Consider the following 22,471-nt stretch of genomic DNA (forward strand, 5'->3'; position numbering starts at 1 on the left):
GGTGCAAGTTGCAGATTGCTTCTCTGTTTTGATGTGGCTTAACGCACCACAAAGGCAATGCGCTTCACCGGGAATAGCAGTCAAAGAAGCAGTTAGACAAGCAAAAGATGGGGCACAGTTAGGCGGCACGCGAATATTGCTGGTTTAGTATAAGGCCTATTGCCTGTTTTTTTTTGCGTTTTTGTTTATCAATTCACGCCCACAGTACAGCTGCTCTCTGACGTGTCATCCAAATATCTGTGGAGCGGCAGGCAACCTTGCAGTAGACGTCAAACTTTTCTTAACGGCACTGTCCACAGTGGCGTATACAGAAGATACAAGCTTTCTCAGACAAAAATTGGTGGAGACACTTAAGCTCCGGCTTAATGGCATCACGCGATAGCGTAATGAGTTAATTAGCATATATGCAGAAGGTCAATATCTACATTCACTGATCCCTGGGGGTCCTCTACTACTACTGGTGCAGCGGTTAAGCGATGGCCTTGTGATGGCAGGTGTTCTCAGCGGTGGGCCTTGGGCGGCCCAGGTTGCACTTCCCGAGCGACCAATCCCGAGCCACCTTCCCGAGCACTTCCCGAGCCACCTGCCACGGTGGGCAGATAGGACGCCGCAAGGTCACCTGAGACCTAATGGCCCACCTGCCTTCTAGGTTGCCCTCTGGGGACCACCTGCTATAGAGCCATGCTCGTGATTTGTCGGTCACAGCGCCGACAATGCTGACACCGGATTCCCTGCGTAACGTGGCCTGTAACGTTAGCGCGTTAATACTATTTCAATTCTCATTTCCTAAAGACGTAACAGCAGCATGCCGAGATTACAGGCAGTGCAGTAAACAGCTGTGACGGCTGATGCAACCAGCCCCATTTGTTACTGCTTTCGCATGCGACTGCTCTCGCGCAGTTTACAAATAACAACAATTTCCTTTTGTTTAAAAAGTCGAATTTTATTTGAACCTCCGTATGTACAAAACATCTTATGGGCACCGCAGGAGGCGAGTCCCATTAAAATTTGGGCCGGAAATGATGTGCACATCACGAGAGATCAGATAATTTAGGAAAATGGACAGTGTTATTGCCTTGGTGACAAGTGATAGTTTAAAAATATATAGAGAGAGACAACACGCGTTCCCAGATGTGTGTAAGTGACGAAGATATGTGCTCAAAGGCCGCGGCAGCATGACAACGCGTCGTCACTCTAAGGTAGAGAGTGTGCCCGACCTCGGACGAATACGAGGAACGTTGATATCACGGTGGAGAACACAAGCGCGAAGCCGCCGCGGCCGCAGAGTCGCCTCCAGGTTACTTGTTGTACTTCTCGATGAGCGTGGTAGCGTACTTGACGTAGGCTTCCTTGGCCTCGTCCTGGCTGGTTCCTGCAAAAGAGATACGTAAAAACTAAGCGATTGTGGCGCGGGTTAACTTTACGGCGGAAATTAACGCTCCTACAAACAGCACATCACACACTTCGAGCCGTAAGTACACTGTAAACACTAATACGCCTATATGCGACTGTAAAGGGATTAAACTGTCCTTAGCGTACTCCGTTTTATGAAAGGGAGAGCGTTACAGGACAGCTCACCCCCTTTTTACCCCTTTCTGCTTAGAGTGTACTGTTTCGCACGTACAGCCAAGCAAGAAAAAGCCCGAAGAATATCCACGACATGCCATTTTCGGTTCCCGAGTTTTCAAACTCCGTTACGTGTTATTCATTCGCAGTCGTCCAGTGTTTCCCATTGCGAAGTACACTGCGACTCTCTTCTGCTTCAGCTCTCCCATATGTAAGCGCTGAGAAAGAATGAGGTTTGAGCGCAGAAAAGACAAGATGAAAACGACTCATTTTGAGTACATGACGCACAAGCACGCAGATCGCACAAGCTTCTTGCAAACGCTTAAGAAGCGAAATGCATGTACCGCGTATGGAGAGTCATGTTCCGGGGCACAGCTCTTGAAACATGACATTGCATCCACCGGCGACAGGACATTTTGGGGGAATTCTAACAGCTCAGCTTCGCAGGTTAGCAGGCCTGTAGTCCCTGTTTTTCATTAATTGCTGCTTTTCCAGTGAAAAAAAAATCACCTTCTGATAAGAGAGCGCTACAGTTAGTCACCATCATCATCATCATCAGCCTGACTATACCCACTGCAGGCCAAAGGCCTCTCCCATGTCTCTCCAATTAGTCACATAGCCTTAAACAGCGTTTATGTGAAATGCCATTTTGACCGTTCCTTGCAGCACCGTGCTCATGCAGCTGTACAGAAGCCGGGAACGGCGCGTTCGCTGCTCGATACAATAGAGATTTAGCACAGCGGAGACGTACTGGAGGAGGCGTGTACCGGTTCACTGGACGCCTCCAGCGCATGCGCAGGGGGCGTCCGGTAAACCGGCATACGTCTCCTCCAGTACGTCTCCGCTCAGCTAAATCTCTGTACACACCCGCGCTCGCGAACTACAGTCTGTTCATCACCTCCTCTACAAAGCCGCGCACTTCTGCGGCAGCGTTAACGAGTCTACCCAGCAGCCTAAAACGGACAAGTTCCTTGCTTCGCTGTGCCGTTTACCACGGCCTTCACAGGAAACCTTACTCGACATTACGCGATTGACGCATTCGTAGCTTGCGTCAGTTCGCTTACGTGTTACGCGTGCACAACGGCGAAGAGGAAAAAAAGATATATATCAGCGCACCCGCTCTCCGAATATACGCAGAGAATACGTGCATATGACCTGAATTTTTAAAGATGGCGGCGCCGTCACTGCTTTGTAAGGAAGACAGGCGGGAGTGAAAGAAAAACGCGAAAAAATCGAGCGCTCACGTCGAAAGAGAGATGCGCACGAGGAATTCCCGACGAGGAAAGGCGGCACAATTTATTGGCGCCGCCACCGGCCGCCGCTAAAGGGCGTATAGGAGGACGCATTATTATACAAGCCGGACCGGTTATAGGGGGAATCGCCGCCTCCTTGTCTCTCTTCGAAGTGGATAAGACGTCTTCGTCGTCGACCAAGGCTAACAACGGCTTCTTGCGAGCGGCGCCAAAAAAGAAGCTCGAAACGTGGAAAAGTACCCGGAGAGTCTTAGCGGCGGAAAGGGCGACGTGCTTTACACAATGCGAAGCAGGTACATTCAGAGATATATTTAGAGAGTGACAACCGTCTCGCCCGTTCTCCACTGAGCGATTGATTTGCAGGAAAGGCGAGATGTAAGCACGTAAGCCCTCTAGCGGGGAAAAAAAAAACCAGCCACAAACGAAACCTCTTTCGCCAAAAATAAAAAAGGAGGAAAAAACACCCAGCGTGACGATATGACGTTAAAACTCGAAACCCATGTGCCCTGTGCATCCAGCAAACAAGGCGCTAACAATGTTTCTCTGCGCAGCGTGTACTGAATGTATGATATGAGTAGAATGTCGTGAAAGGCAAAAGGGGGCGGGGATAAAGAAAAGAACACAATGACCCACTTTCCGACATATGATCAGTTGACAGTTCGCAGAAAGTTCAGTAGAGCGTTTCGTTAAAACCGCGGGAAAAGCAAGCCAGATGACACATGCGTCATGCGAATGCTGCGTCTGCTGCAGGGGACATGAATTCAGGCAACCGGCGCGGATACGGCAAAGAAATCCGCATGCAAAAAGAAAGAAACGAGAGAGAGAAAGAGAGAGAGAGTGAGAGAGATAGCCAACCCGACCGACGGCCTTCACGCATCAGCGAAGAAATGACGAGATTCCGTGAGAATAGACGAAGTCGGCGCGTCAACGAGGAAGTCAGTTCGTGGAAAATCTAGACCGCTCTTTGCTGCTAGTTATAGTCAGCACGCACGTATACTACTACGCACACTGCGCGCCGGAAAAAACCAAGAACTCTTCGAGAAAATCCAGGCCAGGAAGATAAGGCGACGAGAATTCTACGTGATCGCGGGCTCTGCAAAGGAAAACCTGTATAATCGACTCGGTTGAGTAAGTCCGCACGGGACTCCCCTGCAGGCGTTGAAAGTGAGCCAGACATCGATGCAGTCGAATGACCAAATTGCTCCCTCTGGACACGGGAGTTCCTTTGCGGCGGCAACGTTCAAACCGAACTCGGTTGATATAAAAACGTTCATTTCAAGATCCGCCGCCGGAGCACCTAAACCCTCGTTAAAATCAAATCGAACACGCACGACTATGACTTCCGCCACCGCCAGAAATGTACGCTGTTGGATGTTATAGTTGTTCCTTTCAGTAAAGCATGCGTCGCTGACAGCAAAACTACAGCATAAGAAAAAGACGTTACAGAACGCACAACATGCAGTAGGGGTTTACTTAAGCTAATTACCGTGCACTGTGTCCCCTCGAGATTTATCGTACAGCGTAGCTCAACAAATTATCGCTAAGGGCACAAACATACCCCGGGACGAAGCCCTTAACGTGGTAGCTAAATGACTTGACCAGTAATCGCTATCCATTTAAACACACCGCGAACAAATGTGCGCTGTTAAGGCACGTCTATGATAACGACCCTGCTTACCTCGGCAATTAAGGCTAATGTTATACGCGTATTAGTGGCGCAAAATCAGCTCGACTCTTTGCTTTTCTTATACAGCGTAAAAATATAAAAGGGAGTGATACGTGCTGCCTGAAAGCCACGAGCAACCATGGGAAGAGCTAAAGCGCCTAAACGTATCCGTTTGTGGCTACCTACAAAATACAACAAGCTATATATGCTCGAGAGCAACGTTTTTGCTCTAGAGAGCCGTTCGAAAAACTGAAAATCAAATCTGTTTCTTTTTCTCTCACCAAGCCTTGGCAGCAAAGCAGCTGCACATGAGATTATATGGCGTTAGCTGTACCTAACTGTAGGTTTCGTTTTTTGTCTTTGTTGTATCGCTCTATTAAGCAAATTAGCGCATATGGATTGCTGTGCTTTGTTCGAGTACCTTTTTTTTTTTTTAATGTGAGTTCACGCAACTACCGCGCGATGATTAACATTAATGGAGGCATTTCCGTTGTACATACACTAGTTGTACACTGCGGCCCGTGTCAGGGGAGTCGAGTTGACGGCAGGCCTTCCGCCTTTCCTCTTGTATTCCACTTCTTTTAGAACGAAAATAGGCGCGAAAGAAAACCAATCTAATACAAACGAACCTCTATTACAAGAGGGAAACTTACACAGCTCAACGAGCTGCCCCGTCATCTTTTCCAGGTGCACAAAAAAAAAAAAAAGGGGGGGGGGGATGAGCCGTTACACCTTTTCAAGACGACGGTAATACCGTCGTCAATGCGACGTGAGTCTAGGAGAGGTGATCGGCGGCCGCAGCTCGGAACAGTCCGAAGAGCGTGTCGGATGGACTGTCGGTCCAGCGAGAGAGGTATTTCGGGCGGCAGCCGCGTAGAAGCGAGGCGACAGGAAAGAACTCTGGGCAGCCGCCAAGCAGAACGAAAAAAAAAAAGGGGGGGGGGGGGGGGGGGGGTTGAACGGCTGCCGCTATTTGGGTCGAAGGAAAGAAAGAGGCCCGCAACGGTGCCTGCCCCCCCTTGCACGCGGACTTCTCCACGCCGTCGTGGTGCGCGGATGGAACGCGGAGACGTGGCCCGTTACGTGGAGGCAGAGGAAGCTCTATACGGGCGCATTGTGCACTCAAAGAGAACAATCCCCGAGCACCTGCAGGGTACCTGGCCCCGCGAGCGCCCTTTTATGTGCGCGCGCCTATGTCCGCCGTTCCATTTAACGAGGGTTGCGCGCTTTTGAAAGCGCGCGGAATTTATGCCGGAAAAAGCGCGCGAGTTCGCGAAATCGCGAGGCTGCGGCATAATTTGCCACCGGTTTCGGCACCATGCGGTTCGCAAAGCCCACGATGGCAGCATGCTTCCTCGGAACTACTCCCAATTCAATGGCTACCAAGACAACGAGTAGACAGTGAAAAAAATTCACTAGGCCACAGAGTTGTAAGTTCACCTTGCCCCCCCCACACACACACACCGAGGCCATCACTTGTATTACGCACGCAACGAAGGTCATCGACCGTTAATTCACATGTGCACAAACGGAAGTTAGTCGCGTCTATTCCGTCTATTCGCACAGCTTCCTTTAACACCTGTGCTGACGCGACAAACCGCTGAACACACCAGTATCGTCAGAATTCAAAAACACTTCCTCCTTCGAAAAAGGGACTGCCGGTGCCAGAACGATCGTCTAAGTGGCCAGCTTTCGTTGTCTATACATAAAATAAGGGCAAGGCGACAGCGCACTGGCACAGCTATAAGTTCAGGAGGAAAAGCGCGCGCATACGCGGCGCCAAGTTTCCGCGTTATGAGAACGGCGTCTCCGCCAAATGTTTGTTCGACATCCGCGAGCACACCTTCGCAGGACGGACGTGTGTGCGCACAGCTGCAAAAGTAAACACGCACGGGGACAAAGATCATATGGAAGAGAGAAGGAAGGAAAAGTGCGCGCTCCTGCGTGTATACGGCCGGACAGTGTATATGTTACGTTACCGCCCAAACGTCTACCCCGGCTCGCCATCGCTGTCACGAGATACGCGCCACGCAGTCCGCCCATCAGAGTGAGCGTGTGCGCAAACGCCCTCTACGAAACAATTTTCTGAAGCAAAAGCTTGCGCATGCGCAAGACGCCTTCGCCGTCCTCGCAGCAGTGAAGTGGCAAAGATAGCTGCGTCGCACCGTCTACAAGACCGCCCACTCTGATAACTTGACCACAGATAACACATTGCCGATACCACCCATCATTCCCTGCCTAGCCCAACATGACCCTCCTGCGGCTGCGGGATCACTTCAGATACACTGTCATTGGCTAGCCCGAGAAGGCGGAAGTTTGCGGTGGAAATATACCACGCCGACGTCGACGCTGCCCTTACGAGACTGAAGCACAAAGCTTGCAAACGAAAACGTGGACCCGTCAGTCTGCCAATTGACAGTCTTGGCAACCATTCACGTTTGCTCGCACAGGAGCTACGCTCGGAGCGGAGACAATTACACCCGCGCGGCGCGTTAAAAAGGGGGAACAAATAATAAAAGCTGTATCGATCCTAACGAGAGTGGAAGTACAGGCGAGTTGTTTGTTCAAGGTAACGTGGTCACAGCACGAAAACTACATCAAGAAAGGGAGAACGGGACACACGCCCCTAGCGAAGCGCACTTCACCGCAAAGTTCTGCACTGCACTTTGCTCCAAGGCTCACTGTAAAGCCTCCTATGGCTCACCTTAGGAGCAAGGTCTATACGAATCGAACTTAATTAGGCACTTTCCTCAGGCAACCACCGGGATATGGGCGGATATATTTTGTTTTATAATTTTCCGTCTCCATTACCGGAGCGAATGTTAAAGGGCCACTGACCAGGGTCCGGACATTTTTGAAAAACAAGCCCACTGCATAGATGAGGCATCGAAGATAACCTCTGCAAAATACTAGAGCCATGCGCGCCCCGAAAAGCTGCGAAAATTCAAATCAAAGCCCGTTCGTTCTTTCCTTCCTTCAAAAACGGGCCCGGCCCACTACTCTGCACCCCGCTGACGTCAAGGGGGGGCTACTTTCGCTAAAGGCACTCCATTGGTGCATCGTTCTGACTGACGGGAGAAGGTTGGGCGTAGCCTTGGCGTCGCGTCGTCTGCACAACGCTTTCCGCAGCGCCTTCTGTTCTGGCTCATGCCTACAAACCCGCATGAAGGAACAAAAAAAAAAAAACTGCGGAGGGAGCGTGCGGCGACAGCCTTGAACCCTAGCCATAAAAAGTAAAAAAACAGTAAAACTGAGGGAGTTGGCTCGCCCCCCCCCCCTTCCCCCCCCCCCCCCCCGCCGTGATCCCGTCACGAGACGCTCTGCGTGCGCGCTCCCTTCTCAGTTTCTTTTCTTCTATGCGAGCCCCCCAAAACAAGGTTTTAATTAGTAGTGCAGCAGAGCCTTTCCCTCGCTCGCCCACTTTACCGCTCCGCACACATACCGCTTATCTTTCGTGCATCTTGCGTACGCCTTGACTCCAATGAATGACATATGCTTTGGAGCGGAGAAAAGACACAAACACACAGAACACAAACACGCATGGAGAAAAGCAAACGGGCGGTTGCCGGGTCCGCGCTTCGCCGTGTGTTTCGAACACAACCGACTTCCGCCCCTCCGCTCGTGAAACGGTGGGGAGGCCTAAAAGAAAATGAAAAGGTGGCTCGTTAACTGGGAATGACAAACAGATGCATGAAAGGATGCGCTCGCTAACAAGTCTAGGTGGTCGAGCCGATCGCGCCTCTCGATCGTTCAGTGTGCGGAGAAAATGCAAAAACCAAGAAAATAATTCTATTGAAGGCGGGGCCATGACGTCGCCCTGTGACGCACTCCACAGACACCACGCCTCCGACTTACACCGGAGAACGAAGGGGTGATTTTGCCTTGCCGAGCCTACTCGACGAGGAGCGGGAGAGAAAAATTTCGAGGAGGGAATGGAAGGAGAGGAGGCTCGCTCAAAGTGAGGTAGAGAGTGTCTGCTGGCCGCGGGTGGGCAGGGGGCCTTTAAGTGGACACAGGCGCTATGCCAAGTACAGGTAACTAACAATAGCTATATCCGTTCAGTTGGAGAGCCAGACATCGTATGTTTGTTTTTATTTTCGACACCTGCCCACGTATTTAAAGACTCCTACCAACATCTTAAGTGTCACCGCCCGACGACACTCGATGTGATCCAACAACTTAAAATATCACAGGGATACTAATGTTTCTGCAGCAGGGTCATACAATGCCGTAAGGTAACAGAATTAAGCTGAGTGAAACTTTAATACTGCATTTCGTTCTGCTACGCACGAGGGTGAGCACCGATATTTTCGATACGCGGCCCAGGCACCCTAAACATTTCCGGAAAAAATAGATTACGTACAGCTCCCTGCTAACGTACTCACTCGGGGCAGACGAAAGCAGCAAAACATGGGGATCAAAGAAAGCTCGGCACTGTTCGCACTGTAAAGAACGCGTCGCCGCTGGCAACGGTATCGATCTGTACATGGGAACAAACTCGAGCAAGGTCGGCCGCTGACAGGCCGGCATCCTTATTCCGCGCGCAATCAGCGCGGTGAATAGAGTCCGCAGACTCGCGCGCGGGGCGGTAGACACGTGCGCCTTCTGTACGCTTCATCGCCGCGCCATTCGGTGCTGGATCAAATCATTTAGGCCTCTCCGTCCGGCTGGGCATAAAGGAACACCGTTTCTTCTTCGCCTTTCCCACCAGCGGAAAAGGCTACATCACCATGATCAATTTAGTATATACATGTACAAGTTCCCTACTCGGTAATGCCTGCAAGTGCTCTTGTAAGGATGCCACAGAGTGAAGCCATAAGCGTTGCACGATCTACGTGTCTATGTGTGCTGGCTAGAGGCTGACGAGCACAAGGTCGCCACTGACTCCTGAAAAGGTGCGACGTTTCGTGCCATGGAGAGTACACGTAAAGATCCAATCTTTTGGTAGGGTTGGCAAATACAAACACGCGTTTCCACCGCCTCCCCAGAAGAATTTCACCCTCAGCGCCAGGACCTTGCGCACAAAACGCGATGTTTAAACGCTTTCAATATCATAAGCACAGTCGTTATTTCAGTCGTTCCTCAGCGAACGCGCAGCATTACTCGAGTTTTCCAGTTTCTCATTTCCGCATCTCCTACACAGATTATCGCGTTCGCGCAAGTACGGCGAAAGAGGAAAACTCCACGCGTACACCGCGTGCCAAAGATAAGATTGCTCGGCGTCAGCTTTCCGACGTCCGACTGCTGCAGAGCCCAAAAACGCGGAGCGCCGCTACGGGTTTCAGTGTACATATATATACTACACACTCACTGACAGAGCGCTTCAATACTCATTTCGCTGAGAAGCCCGGGTAGCGCCTTTGTCGATACCTGAAAGGCGCCGCGGCGAGAATCTCAGCACACTGATCGGCGACATTCGCTGAGAACAAAGAAGAAAAGAAAAAAAAAAAGCACGGAGATCGAAAGTGCTGCGGAAGCAGAAGTCGGACTGCTCAAGTGCAGCCCCTGCAGTGCCGGCTCAGCAGCGCACTCTCACTCGAAGAACGGTGATAAGCAACAGCCGAATCGAAAGATCAAAGGGCGGCGATAAAGCAGAGCATGAGGGACTGACCCTTCTTCTTGTTCCAGAAGGTCCACTTGGCGCGGCCCTTGGGGTCAAACATGCCGGGCTGGCCTGCAGAGAGGGAGAGAGAGGGACGCCATGAAGTGCGGGCCTTTCATCTAGCGCGTTCTTTGTGCAAGGCCTGTATGGTAAAGTAATTCAGTACATCTTACAGGACAAAAAAAAAAAAAAGCGACAAGAAGGCGCAGCACCCAAAATGATCCAGGAGACCACACAAGCGCTGCTGTCTCGTGTATCGGGTTGGCATAATATAACGGTTCCACTTCGACTCTATTCGTTTCTCTCTTTTTTTTTTGTTTTTCGCTCTTTGTGATTGGGTCATGCGACGCCACGCCTTGTGTTCCCTCTCCGCCACTGGCTGAAGGCCAGCGATGGCGGGGGCAATGGCCGCGGGCGTTACTCTGGCCAATACCAAAAAAGAAAAAAAAAACAGCTGAAAAATAGATTAGAGTCAGATGGAATAGATACACTGAAGTACAATCCCTAGCCCAAACCCAAACATGCCCGGATGGGTGATGCTTGTATGTCGATGTGCGATGCAGAGAGGCGGGTAAACGGCGGAGTGCCCAGCGAGCTTCAAGAACTAGGATGATGCCGTCCCCGAGGAAGGGTCGCTGATAAGCGACAGCGCGATATAATCTCGCCGGATGGGTCACGGACTATCAGAGGCTGCGCTCAGAGGACAGTGTTGAACACGTGTTCCGGGGGTACGCGAGGTGATTGGGCTGGTAATCTAACTCCGACCCACAAATTTAAAGGGGGCTGCAGATTTCGCATCTTCCTCTATCCGACGGTGCAGGTAGCTTTATGAAAGGGAACACACTATACGCACGCAGTCAAAGATTTTTTTTTTAAGTATGAATGAGAAGCTTCCAATGGATTCAGAGGGAAGGATAGGACATGAATGGCAGGACATTAGGAAAAGCCTTTTTGCCGCAGTTGGCCCGTGAGGAGGATTATGCTGATGAATGGGAAGCATACTTCTTTTTGGTTCTTCTTTTTTTTTTTTTTTTGAGCAGGTTTCGTCTGGACGTGTTGTCTGTCCAATGCCTTCCCAAGTTCAATGCAGAATAATGAACAAATTTGGGATTTACAGCTCCAACTAAGTTCACGTTCTTTTCTTAACGTTCCTTTCTTCGAGCCACAACGTCTGTGCAGACGTTCGTGCTGTGCTCTGTTTGACACAGGCCTAGATATCGAGTTCGTGCTTCCCTGCGCCGTTTTTCTTTTTTTTTTATTCGTTTTAAATAATTATGCGCAATATAAGGCGCATAATCAGCAGAGGCTACAATGCGCTATTTTTTTAGCAAGGGCGAAATGAAATGTTCGATTTTGTAACGGAAAAAAGCCGACTTCCTACGGCGCACAAAAAGCAGGGTATAAAACTCAAAATGTCAGCTCTTCGAATACGAAAAAGTTACGAAACCAGGACAAAGAAAAGAACAGAGTAAAGTAGAAAGGGTGCTCAGCATGCAGGGATAAAATAGCACTAAACGACCAGCAAAAAATAAGTAAGAACAAAAGCGGGAAAGCAGGTACCCAGTCCCGCCTTCTGTTCGCCGCATACGTCAGGCCAGGGCCAGCTGTATAAGTATTCCGTAGGTACGAACCACGACTCGTTTCAATCTTGTCTGAAAACCTGCTCGTAAATAACACCGGGTCTTCGGCATAACGAAATGTGCAAAAAAAGAAAAAAAAAGAACAGAAAAAGTCAAGATTTGAGAAACGCGCACGGTGCCGCGAACGCTCTGCAGAGCCGTTCTCCATTCATCCCGTCATTTGTGTCAGGCAACACATTCAGTTTTTCTTTCCTGGTCGACAGCTGCAAAAGCCGAAAGAGGCAAGAAGAGAATGCGTGTCGATTCAAAAGCCCGGCCGAACTGATGTAATACGCTATTTCCTGGCGCCGGAAGAGCGAAGCCTCGGGTGCGCAGACGATTCTTATTCGTCGCGACGGGAAGACTTTACGGTATTGCCCCTCCTACCCCTCATTTTCCGTTCCCTGTGGCGCGCCTATTAAGCGAGGCAAGAAAGGGGGTAGTAGGCATGGCCCCTAACGCAAGCTTATCATTCGTGCCTCAGATGCCGTGAAAACAGTCAGGAGGAAGTGGGGTGAATAAAAAAAAAAAAAAAACATTCTGAACGTGGACAATCCGATGTCCATAAACCAGAAACAGTTCGAAACGAAAAGGGGGGAGGCGAAATACTGTGTGCTTATAATTACCGAGGAAAACGTTCATGTCCATGGCAGTGCTGCCCTTACAGCTGTCGAGCGACGGTTAATGAAGAGATAATGGAAAAGAAACAAGAAGACTTACTGATGTTGCAATCTCCAATGCTGCCCTGCTTGAAGAGGCCGTAGAGTTCGAGGAGCTCCTCGTCAGACGGGCGCTGCTTGAGGTTCTTCACGTCCTCGGCGGCCTTGTTGAACCTCTGCGGGGAGGATAGCCACCCTACCATTACGCTCGGCGAGCAACTCTCCATTACGCGCTCCGATTTTCCGGCGCCGAAAAGGCGGGGTCGGAGAAGCAAGATTCACATTTCCTTCATACGCCATGCCGACCGAGAAGCCGTCTTTAAATCGCGAAGAAGTGCGTTTAAAAGGCGCGTGCGCAAAAGCAAATTATTTCCTGCTGCTGTTTTTTTCAGAGAAACCACTTTACTGCCGCGTATCATGCTCCAGAGCAAACCAATGAGTTACTTGAGCAAGACAAGAAAACAGCGACTTTCAACCCCCTCACGAAGGGGGGGGGGGGGGGGGGGGGAGTCGTCGTATTAACAAGCTGAAATATCGAACCAGTGTCTCACATTTCAAAGAAATAATTAGGACAAACCCACTAGTACTATTTATAGAATCCCAGGACAAAAAAAAAAAAAAAAGAAGAAACGAGGACCGTGCAGCGCTCGCAAGGGGGAAAAAAAAAAATGGGCTTGCAAAAACAGAGAACTGGAAGTTTAGAAGGTGAACGCACGCGAAAAATCGTAGAGAATACAAATCGCCAAATCGCACCGCAATCGCTAGGTATGCCACAGCGCATACTTTATGCCATAGATAACGCTGATGAATGGTGGGGATAAGAATATCCAGTATAGGCTGAGGCGTTGAAACCTCTCTGCACTTACAACGTCAAGGCTCTCCTGAAATGTAAACCAAAATTTTGACACAATTTTCGGCTGATCCAGTCTGTCGTCGATGAATGGGAGGTTTAGAAGTAAACTTAGGCGTTTAAACCCCGTTCTACTTACTTCGGCATTCATTTCGCTTTTTATTTCGCTGTGGAAGCTCTGAAATGTGGAGTAGATTTTCACGCATTTGCTAGCAGGCCTAGTCAGAGATGCAAGAAATCCACAGCACAAAAACCTTCACTCTGACTCTGCAGACACGTATTTCCTCCTCCTCTTGACCCCAGAAAGCATTTAATCAACGCCCCACTCACACGCTAAATAAAAATCTCCGGTCTGTCTCCGGCTCCACGCACTAAACCTCGCGCACCTGCCCATTTGCCCCCACTTATAAACGTGTACAAATGGATCATTAATCGAGTAACGTTTATGAAGAAAGAATTGATGCTACACTTCTAGAACTTGTGCGACAGGACGCCGAATATGTAATCCCGTTTGAATGCAGAGAACATGGTGCGGGCCAAACATCTCAATAATCCAACGACGGTACTTTTGATTGTGCTTGAAACTAAACGGACTGCGCTTCGCTTTAGCACCTCACCTCGTCCAGACTCATGATGCTTCTCTTGTAATCCAAAGAGCGAATAAACTCCAGGAAGTAAATTCAGGTAAGCACAAACCGGCTCCGTCCTTTATAGCAGTAGACGATGTCCGTGCTGTTTACCTCGATTTGGCTGCTGCCCACGACTTTCACGCTCACCACGGCCTGTTTCTCCTCAAGATGTCACAAATATTGTTTTAATTTAAATTAATATAATTTGTAATATTAAAACTAAATTTAGTTTGGCAGTGTCTCTTTGATTGTTTTTAGAACGGCATAACCACATCAGCTACGTGCACCTTTGGAGCCTTTGACGTAAAATAGCTCAGCGTCTAGCAACAACGCGCCTTCTCCAGCCTTTTCCACGGCGCGCGTCGTTTCCGTCGAGCAAAGGAGTCATGGTAAGTCTGGATTAAATCGCAATTAATCCAATTCTTTTGCTATCTCTTTGCTGGAAATTTGTAAGAAATAGACTAAGAGGGATACAAGCTTCTTTTAAGAACCGGGATTTTGTGTGTGTTGTGGTTATTTGTTTACATTTTGCCGGTAAGTAACCCCGGTACTTTTTCTGCACAGGCAAAGAGGACTAAGAAGGTCGGAATCGTCGGCAAATATGGTACCAGATATGGTGCCTCTCTTCGTAAAATGGCGAAGAAGATCGAAATAACCCAGCACGCCAAGTATACCTGCACATTCTGTGGCAAGGTGAGCCGAAAGCTAGTCGAGCAAGGTCCTTGTGTTCAGCCCGTGTGCATAGTTCCTACTGACGTGCTTCGTGGTGTGTTTGCTTTGTATAGGATACGATGAAGCGCACCTGTGTTGGGATTTGGAAGTGTCGGTCCTGCCGCAAGACTGTTGCTGGCGGTGCCTACGTTTTCAGGTGAGTTTTTCGGCACTGTACCGGCCAACATGATTGTGCCCCGCCGACTACTTTACGGTACTCGTGATCGCGCATAGTTGTGTGTGAAATCGGTGCTGCTCCCGTCGCCGTTAATGAAAACAGCTGTCACTACGTGACAAATCACATGCCCGCGGATTATGTAGTGTGGTAACACGCACATGTCGTGACGTAACATTGTCCGTCAAATGTGTACCGCTGAACCTCATGACTGGTGTAGCAGGGTAGGCTTGAGCATTTGCGAACATTTTGATTTGTTTTGGACAGGCAGTACTAGTATACTTCTGTTTGGATTGTCGTTCAAAAATCCGCGATCGTTCGGAGGAATTGTCAGTTCGACAATACGATGGTATTAGAATGGGGGCATGACCCAGGCAGTGAGCCTGAGCTTGGTGACCATAAACTGCCGTTGCCTTGCAGGTAACTCTAGTCTACAAAACATGCGTGAAGGTCTCATTTGTCATACGTACTCCTCGCAACATTCAGTAGTGCTGACCTCTACTTCATTTCATAAGCTGCTCCAAACACTACTCGGCCATGGCCCATCAATCATGCACCTTAGTGTTTTCAGCTTGCATGTTACAAGTGCACACTGGGCTTGCTGTCTCTATCCTAGCATGCACGTCTGTCTTAAGGGTTTGCAAGAACACCGTAGCTGATCGGAGTTATGTATCGTCATTGTGCTTCAGTGCAACCATTCAACACATGGAGCAGTGATGCATATATCCATTTTACTTTTTTCTTTCTACTTCGTGCAAATACAGGCAAACAGGTTGCATTGTTGTAGGTGTGATAAAATATGCTTGTGGATTCAGCAACAGGCTCGTGCTGAGCAGTGTGGAATTTAAAGTTGTCAGTGTAACAATATTTGTAGGTGGTATGCACTGGCGCACAGCCGTACCACGGCGCTGTGGTGCGCCGCTGCCGGCCGCCATGATTGAGGTGCATATAGCGGACGAACGCCTGCTCCGCAGGCATGTTCTCTTCGCGTGTCGCATTCAGACTGCCGTGTGGAATCCGTGTGCAGTAGGGATTCGGTCAGTAGTCGCTGGGCGCAATAGCTGCACGTAACTGCGCCATAAACGAACGCCACTTCGATTGGGCAACTGCGCTTGTTAGCGCTGCTCAAGTCTGTCGAGGAAACAGGTGCAGTGACTAGACTAAAGTTGGGCGCAGGTTTGGTTCCCCTCAATTCTGGGATAGAAGCGCAGATAGTGGTTAATGACAGCAGCGCTTCCGTGAAGCCAGAGAGCCATCTGTAGTTCAGGCACATTCGCGGGAAAGAGAATGGTGACCCAGCGCCACTCGATAGCTGCGGCGCATCTGCTCTGCTCTTTGCATAACTGTGGACTGTGTATACCTGCACAGAGCTGTTGATTTCCGAGCTGTACTACATATCTGACCTTGATATAATGCTTCAAATTGTAATCTTAATCTTAGGTTGACCTGCGAAATTTTTTGACAAAGTGCATCCTAAACAAGCACAGGACAGCCACCAAAGTTTGATCATGCTTTATTTGATCTTAAAATGAATTCTTGGGGCATGTGCTTTGTTTTTTGGTGCGGTTGTGGCTACCTAAACGGCATCTTTATATCGTGGATGATGTGGACTCTACGCTTGTGTCAGGGTGATACTGAAAGCTTGCGAGCTGGTGCGGCAACCTTGATCCCTACTAAAATATCACACTAATTTTTGAACCGTGGGCTGTGTTCTCACATGCCGGCACGAAAAAGAGACACGACACTGACGAAGCGCGGACTATCAAGTGTCAGCTAGCAGGTGCTCTCAAGTCGAAGTTAATTAACACGCATGCACATTGCAAAACATTGCAAAACTGAATAACTACTTAGCCCAGTTTGCTGCCTTACAAGCAGCTGTTGTGACATTCTACGACCTTTATGGAACAGAAAGACTGCTCCAGAGGGGTAACAAGGCTTCCCAAGTCTGGTCATGAGTATGCGTTGTGTGCAGAGGACTCCCCCACAAGACAGTCGGCGCCTTTTGTCAGATATTTACCCGGTGTGCTCATGCATCGCAGACGCCGTAGCGAGGGGCCAGATCACCGATCACTTCTCCACAAATGTGTCTCAACAAAATGCGGTTCTCTGGTAACGACTATCTGAGCTTCTATCCCAGAATTGAGGGGAACGAAACCCGCGACCAACTTTCGTCGCTGTGCCTGTTTCCTCAGCAAGCTCGGGCAGCGCTTACAAGCGCAGCTGGCCAATCGAAATGGTGTTCGTTTACGACGTACAGCTATTGCACCCAGCAACTACTGGCCGAATCTCCGATGCACGCCGAATTCCAAACGGCAGTTTGAATGTGACACATGCTTGCGGGGCAGGAGTTCATCTGCTACGTTCACCTCAATCATGGGGGCCGGTACGGCGCACTGCAGCGCCGTGGTGCGGCTGTGCACCAGTGCATACCACCTACGGAAAGTTCGTCTATCATACAAGTCTTGTTTTGTGTTTTAATGTTTGCTGTTCTTTCACATCAGTGAGGCGCTGGCAGTAAACCGACCCTCTTCACGGGTTCTTTGGTAAACTTTCGGGCAGTGGGGTGCTTGTTTTCCCAATCCTCCTTTTGTCTTCCACTGTTCTCTCTGAGAGGCGCTTTCCTATTTTCCACACCAGTGGTGTTGGCTGTCGTGTCAATGAATGTTTTGCCTTTATGCCTTGTGCTGTGTGGTGCAAGTTAGAATTCCATGCCAAGTCGGAAATTTAATGTTGAAATCCAATGGCAGATCGCTAGCACTCCGCAGAGATCGCTCCCTCCCATTTTTCGAATGGAATGCGTGCACTTCCGCGGGGGCACTCCACAGCACTACATTCAGGCAACGTGGCGGTGCCCGTCTAAGCGGGGCCTCTTGCTTCACCACCGATTCGATCTTGACACTGTCTCTCACGTTCACAGCAAACGAAAGGCGTACAAAGCTTTCGCTTTGTCAGAAGATGTGAGCACCACAAAATTTCAGCAACTAAGCACGCCAAATTTTCAGATGGTTTTCATATTTACTGAGCTGTTAGGCTTAGCAAGTACGCGTTGTCTGACGTCGGAAGGCGTGGGAGGTTCAATCGGGTTAAAAATTTTCGTCTAAAAAAGTGGTCACAAAGATTTGACATTTTGTTAAGTTTTTTATGTATGCAGTAATTTTTATTTATTCATCATTGTGCATTTCGGCTTAGATGGCACTGCATGTGGCTAACAATAAAAGAAAAGGGCTAAAATTTTCCTTGTATGTTGCCCGGATCACCGTTAGTGATGACAGGAAGGAAGCAGCCACAGCCTGTCACGACCGGAAGCAGATGCGCAGGGAAGGAAAACTTCATGCAGGGTTCCGGTCAAATCTGTCGATTTCGGCGAATCAACTATCTCTTCTCCGCGGAGCGATCCATGATCGTCACCTGATCTTGATCTGTCATTGGAACAGACAGCTCATGCTCTCATTCTGTCATTGGAATACAGTCGCTCCAAATAGAGCAGAAAAACTTGGTTCGGATCTGCCAATGGAATTCAACAGGTTCAGCTTGCCTGGGTTGAAAATGCGGATTGTGGCAGGTGGTTGAGAGAAAACTTGAGTGATACACTAGAGCCAAGAGCATCCTGTGCCAGAAGATGATTGACATGGGTGGCCACCTATGAAAAGTTGCCTGAAAAGCCCGAAATTTATCTCCACAGGTTAGCAACGTGTAGAAGCAGCTATGCTCTTGGAAATGTCGTACATGTTGGCAAAGAGTCACCCCGGAATGTCTGCACATGATAGTGAAAATTAAAAAAAAAAAAAGAAATGCCTGAATTCCTGAGGGAGTGGGCAGGTGTGCTGTGATTCAGAATGACCTGGCTCTTCTTGTCAAGGGTAGCATTTTCCGCTGAAAAGCCTGGGAAAAGGAAGCAGAAATGGTGGCCGCAGAGAGGAAGATCAGAGCTAAGCTGGAGGCAAAGGATTCCTAAACTCTCTGATCAAAAAAATATTTCTTGCACTCCTTGATGTGGCCCTTCTATGTCCTTGAAATCTGGAACCCTGAAATTCTGGAACAAGCCCTGGGTCGCACTGGCTGTACACTGTGCTGTTGGGCATTGGGTGACTCATTTTAGTTGTTCATACCTACTTTACATTAGTAAAGACATTGAATCATGAATGGGCTTCCACACTTCCACATGATAGCAACACGCGTCTTCAGTGAGGTTATGAACAGTGCTTGCCTTGAAGCAGTGTTGAACCAGAAGTGCATCAATTTTTCAGAGGTTAGGCGCATGAATAGGGCTTGCTGGTCCCCTCACCATTTTAGCCACCATTGTATCTGACCATAGCATCATCACTGGTAATCATAGGCAGTTTCGCCGTGCATTGTCTTATGTAGAACTATGTGTAGAACAGCACTGCTGCTACTGTTTCTAATGCTGTTTTTTTTTTTTTTTCATTCCTTTCCATGCCCACCCTAAAAATGCAATTTTCTCAGAGATGACATGCTCATATTGTCCACGCACGCCACATTTGCTTGGTATTGCAAAGTAGCCAATGTAAAATTGTAATTCAACATTTAAGGGTAGGTTAAGCATCTTCCAAGTTTTGTTTTGAAACCAAGGTATGAATATAGTTCAATCTTTTTTTTTTTTTTTTTGCTCTGTTAAAGCTACTTATGCCATAGTGCTGTGATGTATGTTTCTGGCTGTGCATGAAACAGTTATGAGCCTCTGACACTAACAGTCCTTGATGATAATGTTTCATTTATCGCCGTAACCAGTTGATAGTTCAGGTACAGTCTTTGTCAAAAGTAACCAGGCTGCATGGTTTGCTTAGCTCGTACAGTGGAGCCCTTGTGACTTTCCTAAAGATAAAAACGTCTTGGAAGGTAAGAAGACCCCTAGTCCTTCCCTTTAACGACCATATCAGCTTGAGGGAAGCTGTAAGGGCTCCACTGTACGAGCTAGAAGCAAACCATGCCGCCTGGTTACTTTTTACAAAGACTGTGCTTTGTTGTGCAAGCAGTGCACTGGAAAACATGCACATGCCCAAGTGAAGCTGAACCTGCACGGTGCCCCATCATAGCATAGCGAGATGTCATAGCATTTGTACCATATACCATAGATGTCATGTCTGCTGGCATGATCAGTCTGTTCTGATGGTGCAGTGATTTTTATGAAAATCTAGAGCATGCTTGGAAGCACATTAGGCTGCATAATTAGTGGTCCCATATCGAATTTTGAACAAAAAAAACTTGGGTCCCAATTCTTGAATTGACATAGGAAGTGAGTTGCAGGGTATATTTAAATCTTCTTCAAAAGGTACCGCGTGGTGGATCCATCTGTACTCATGTCAATCGTGTACAGTTTTGATCAAGTAGGCATTTGTTTGGCCCACTCGACTGGACCTTGCCAAACTGAGCAGGTGGCTTGTGTCACAGTGAATACTGCTTAGGCTTAACCTGGTTACCTTATAACTGCATGGTTGACGTCATCAGTCACAGAGTGCAGGGCCACTTTGAAGGTACCCATGTCACAAAGAAAGTGCATCCAAAATGTGCATTACAAGGGTTCCCGATAGTTTGCACTGAGAGTGAGAAAAGCAAAAGCCTAAATAGATATTGATTCACCCATTGCTCTTCCACATAAATTTTCTGTCTAGCTTGTGTAGCACCAGAGCCTCTCCCTTTTTCTCCCTCATCTCGTTCATACATCAGAGCAAGCCAGAAAAAATATATATGCACGCTGGGACTACAACGCTGTGCCCACAAATGTCACCTAGCTCTGTTTCTTTACTTCAGTGGTGTGCTTGCTCCTCCGCCACAGTCTGACTGTAGTGGATCGACGCTGCACCACATACCCGCTAGCTTTCTTTGCAATTAGAGTGTGACGTTTCATAGCAAGCCAATTGCAGGCCCTGACACCTGACGCCTTAACGCAGGACTCACTCAAGAAACTGGCAGCAGATGTCACCCAGAGTGATGGAAGGGGGAGTTTAAAAAAAAAAAAAACGTGCTTTTAAGGACACTTGCGTGATTTGGATGTTCAGCAGCCTTTATTTTGGCTCGGTTGGTTAAGGTGCTCTGGCTGGGTAGCCGGAGGATCCGGGTTCATTCTTGGTCGCAGTGACCCCACTTCGATGGAGACGAAACACAATGTGTGCCATGTCAGTGCACAGCACACAGTAAAAGACCACCAGGTGGTCTAAATGCCCGATATAGTGTGTAGTTTATAGTGTGTAGTTTTTCCTGCACATTCACGCTTTGTCCTCTCTTTAAACCCCTCGAGTGTTGGCAGGCATGTGGAATGAGGTTTGAGTGGAGATGTATGTATGACCATGTCAAATTTTACTGTTTTCAGTATTGTGGAGGTTCCTGAAATTACATTTTTCAAATGGAAATCTAGCCGCCACAGTGGCTCAGTGGTTATAGCGCTCGGCTGCTGACCCGAAAGACTCGGGTTCGATCCTGGCTGCGGCAGTCGAATTTCGATGGAAGCAAAATTCTAGAGGCATATGTATTGTGCGATGTCAGCGCATGTTAAAGAACCCCAGGTGGTTGAAATTTCCGAGCCCTCCACTATGGCGTCCCTCATAGCCTGAGTTGCCGCCGCGGTGGCTCAGTGGCTATGGTGCTCGGCTCCTGACTTGAAAGACGCGGGTTCGATCCCGGCCGCGGCGGCTGGAATTTCTTTGGAGGAGAAATTCTAGAGGCCCGTGTACTGTGCGATGTCAGTGCACGTTAAAGAACCCCAGGTGGTCGAAATTTCCGGAGCCCTTCACTACGGCGTCTCTCATAGCCTCAGTCGCTTTGGGACGTTAAACCCCATAAACCAACCATCATAGCCTGAGTCGCCTTTGGGCCATTAAACCCCACAAAACCAAACCAAAATGTGCTCAAATGATAGACGAAAAACATTAGCAGATGTGGCACATTTACAATTTCTGTCAAGCTTTATTTCCAGTTTTGTGATACTACTTTTCTCTTTCCTCATGAACCAATTTGCTTCAAAAGCTTGAGCATTCCCCTTAAATCCTTTTTCTGGACCTAGCACAGTACGCTGTTTTTACATACTATAACTAAAGTGTCTGCTTAAACTGGCACAATATATATCATAAAGTGCCATATGCTGTGCTCATGTACATTTTTCTTGTTCTTCCTTTTCTGTATTCTTATTAATGTGTTTGTCTCAATATTTCCTAATGAAAAACAAATCTGTTGTTATCGCTTCATTTCTTTGTTTGCCGTAGCATTGCCATTGTAGCCATTTTTCACTTTTTCAATTTTTGCTTTTTTTATATTTGCAGTACCACAGCTGCTGCCACTGTGAGGAGTTCTGTGCGTCGCCTGCGGGAGACAAGGCAGCAGTAAAAACAGATGTGTAAATAAACACTGCAAAAACCCTCAAGCCTTGGCCCATTCTGTCCCGTGCTGTAACCAGTCATGGTGCGCACCTTATGCTTTTATTAAATGAAGTGCACCTGTGTTGGTAGGAAATATTGCAACAAAAACCATTGCTAGCTTTGTTATCTTTAGCATACCATTGTGCACACAAATGCATCAAGACTAAAGTTGTTTCAAATTTTACTTTGCTAGTTCTCCTGTTGCATAATTTAATACATGCACTTAAGCAGCAGAAAAAAGTCAAGGTGAGTCAGCTGCCATAAATTGTTGAGCTACCTTAGTACATTCGAGCCTACCCCCTCGTCGAGGAAACAAATCTCCTAAGAGGAAAAAAAAGTCAAACATGATCAGATGACCTCTTGGGAGTAAT

At 48.3% G+C, this 22,471-nt stretch overlaps 2 protein-coding genes across 2 annotated transcripts; one reads left to right on the forward strand and one right to left on the reverse strand.

Moving 5' to 3' along the window:
- Positions 1 to 905: 905 nt before the first annotated feature.
- LOC149342190 (acyl-CoA-binding domain-containing protein 7-like) lies at positions 906 to 13,964 on the reverse strand. Its single transcript, XM_089544470.1, has 4 exons — positions 13,833 to 13,964; positions 12,427 to 12,541; positions 10,097 to 10,159; positions 906 to 1,372 (listed from the first exon to the last, which is right to left on the reverse strand). The coding sequence occupies exons 1-4, from the start codon at positions 13,845 to 13,847 to the stop codon at positions 1,299 to 1,301; spliced, it is 267 nt and encodes an 88-aa protein (XP_089400596.1). The 5' UTR covers positions 13,848 to 13,964; the 3' UTR covers positions 906 to 1,298.
- A 138-nt stretch (positions 13,965 to 14,102) lies between these two features.
- Positions 14,103 to 22,105, forward strand: RpL37A (ribosomal protein L37A). Its single transcript, XM_089544469.1, has 4 exons — positions 14,103 to 14,233; positions 14,409 to 14,537; positions 14,630 to 14,712; positions 22,005 to 22,105. Exons 1-4 carry the CDS (start codon positions 14,231 to 14,233, stop codon positions 22,066 to 22,068), a joined length of 279 nt encoding a protein of 92 aa, XP_089400595.1. The 5' UTR covers positions 14,103 to 14,230; the 3' UTR covers positions 22,069 to 22,105.
- The last annotated feature ends 366 nt before the right edge of the window (positions 22,106 to 22,471 follow it).

Source organism: Amblyomma mixtum, chromosome 5 (assembly GCF_055824585.1).
Source record: "Amblyomma mixtum isolate Tamu chromosome 5, ASM5582458v1, whole genome shotgun sequence".
Classification (NCBI taxonomy): domain Eukaryota; kingdom Metazoa; phylum Arthropoda; class Arachnida; order Ixodida; family Ixodidae; genus Amblyomma; species Amblyomma mixtum.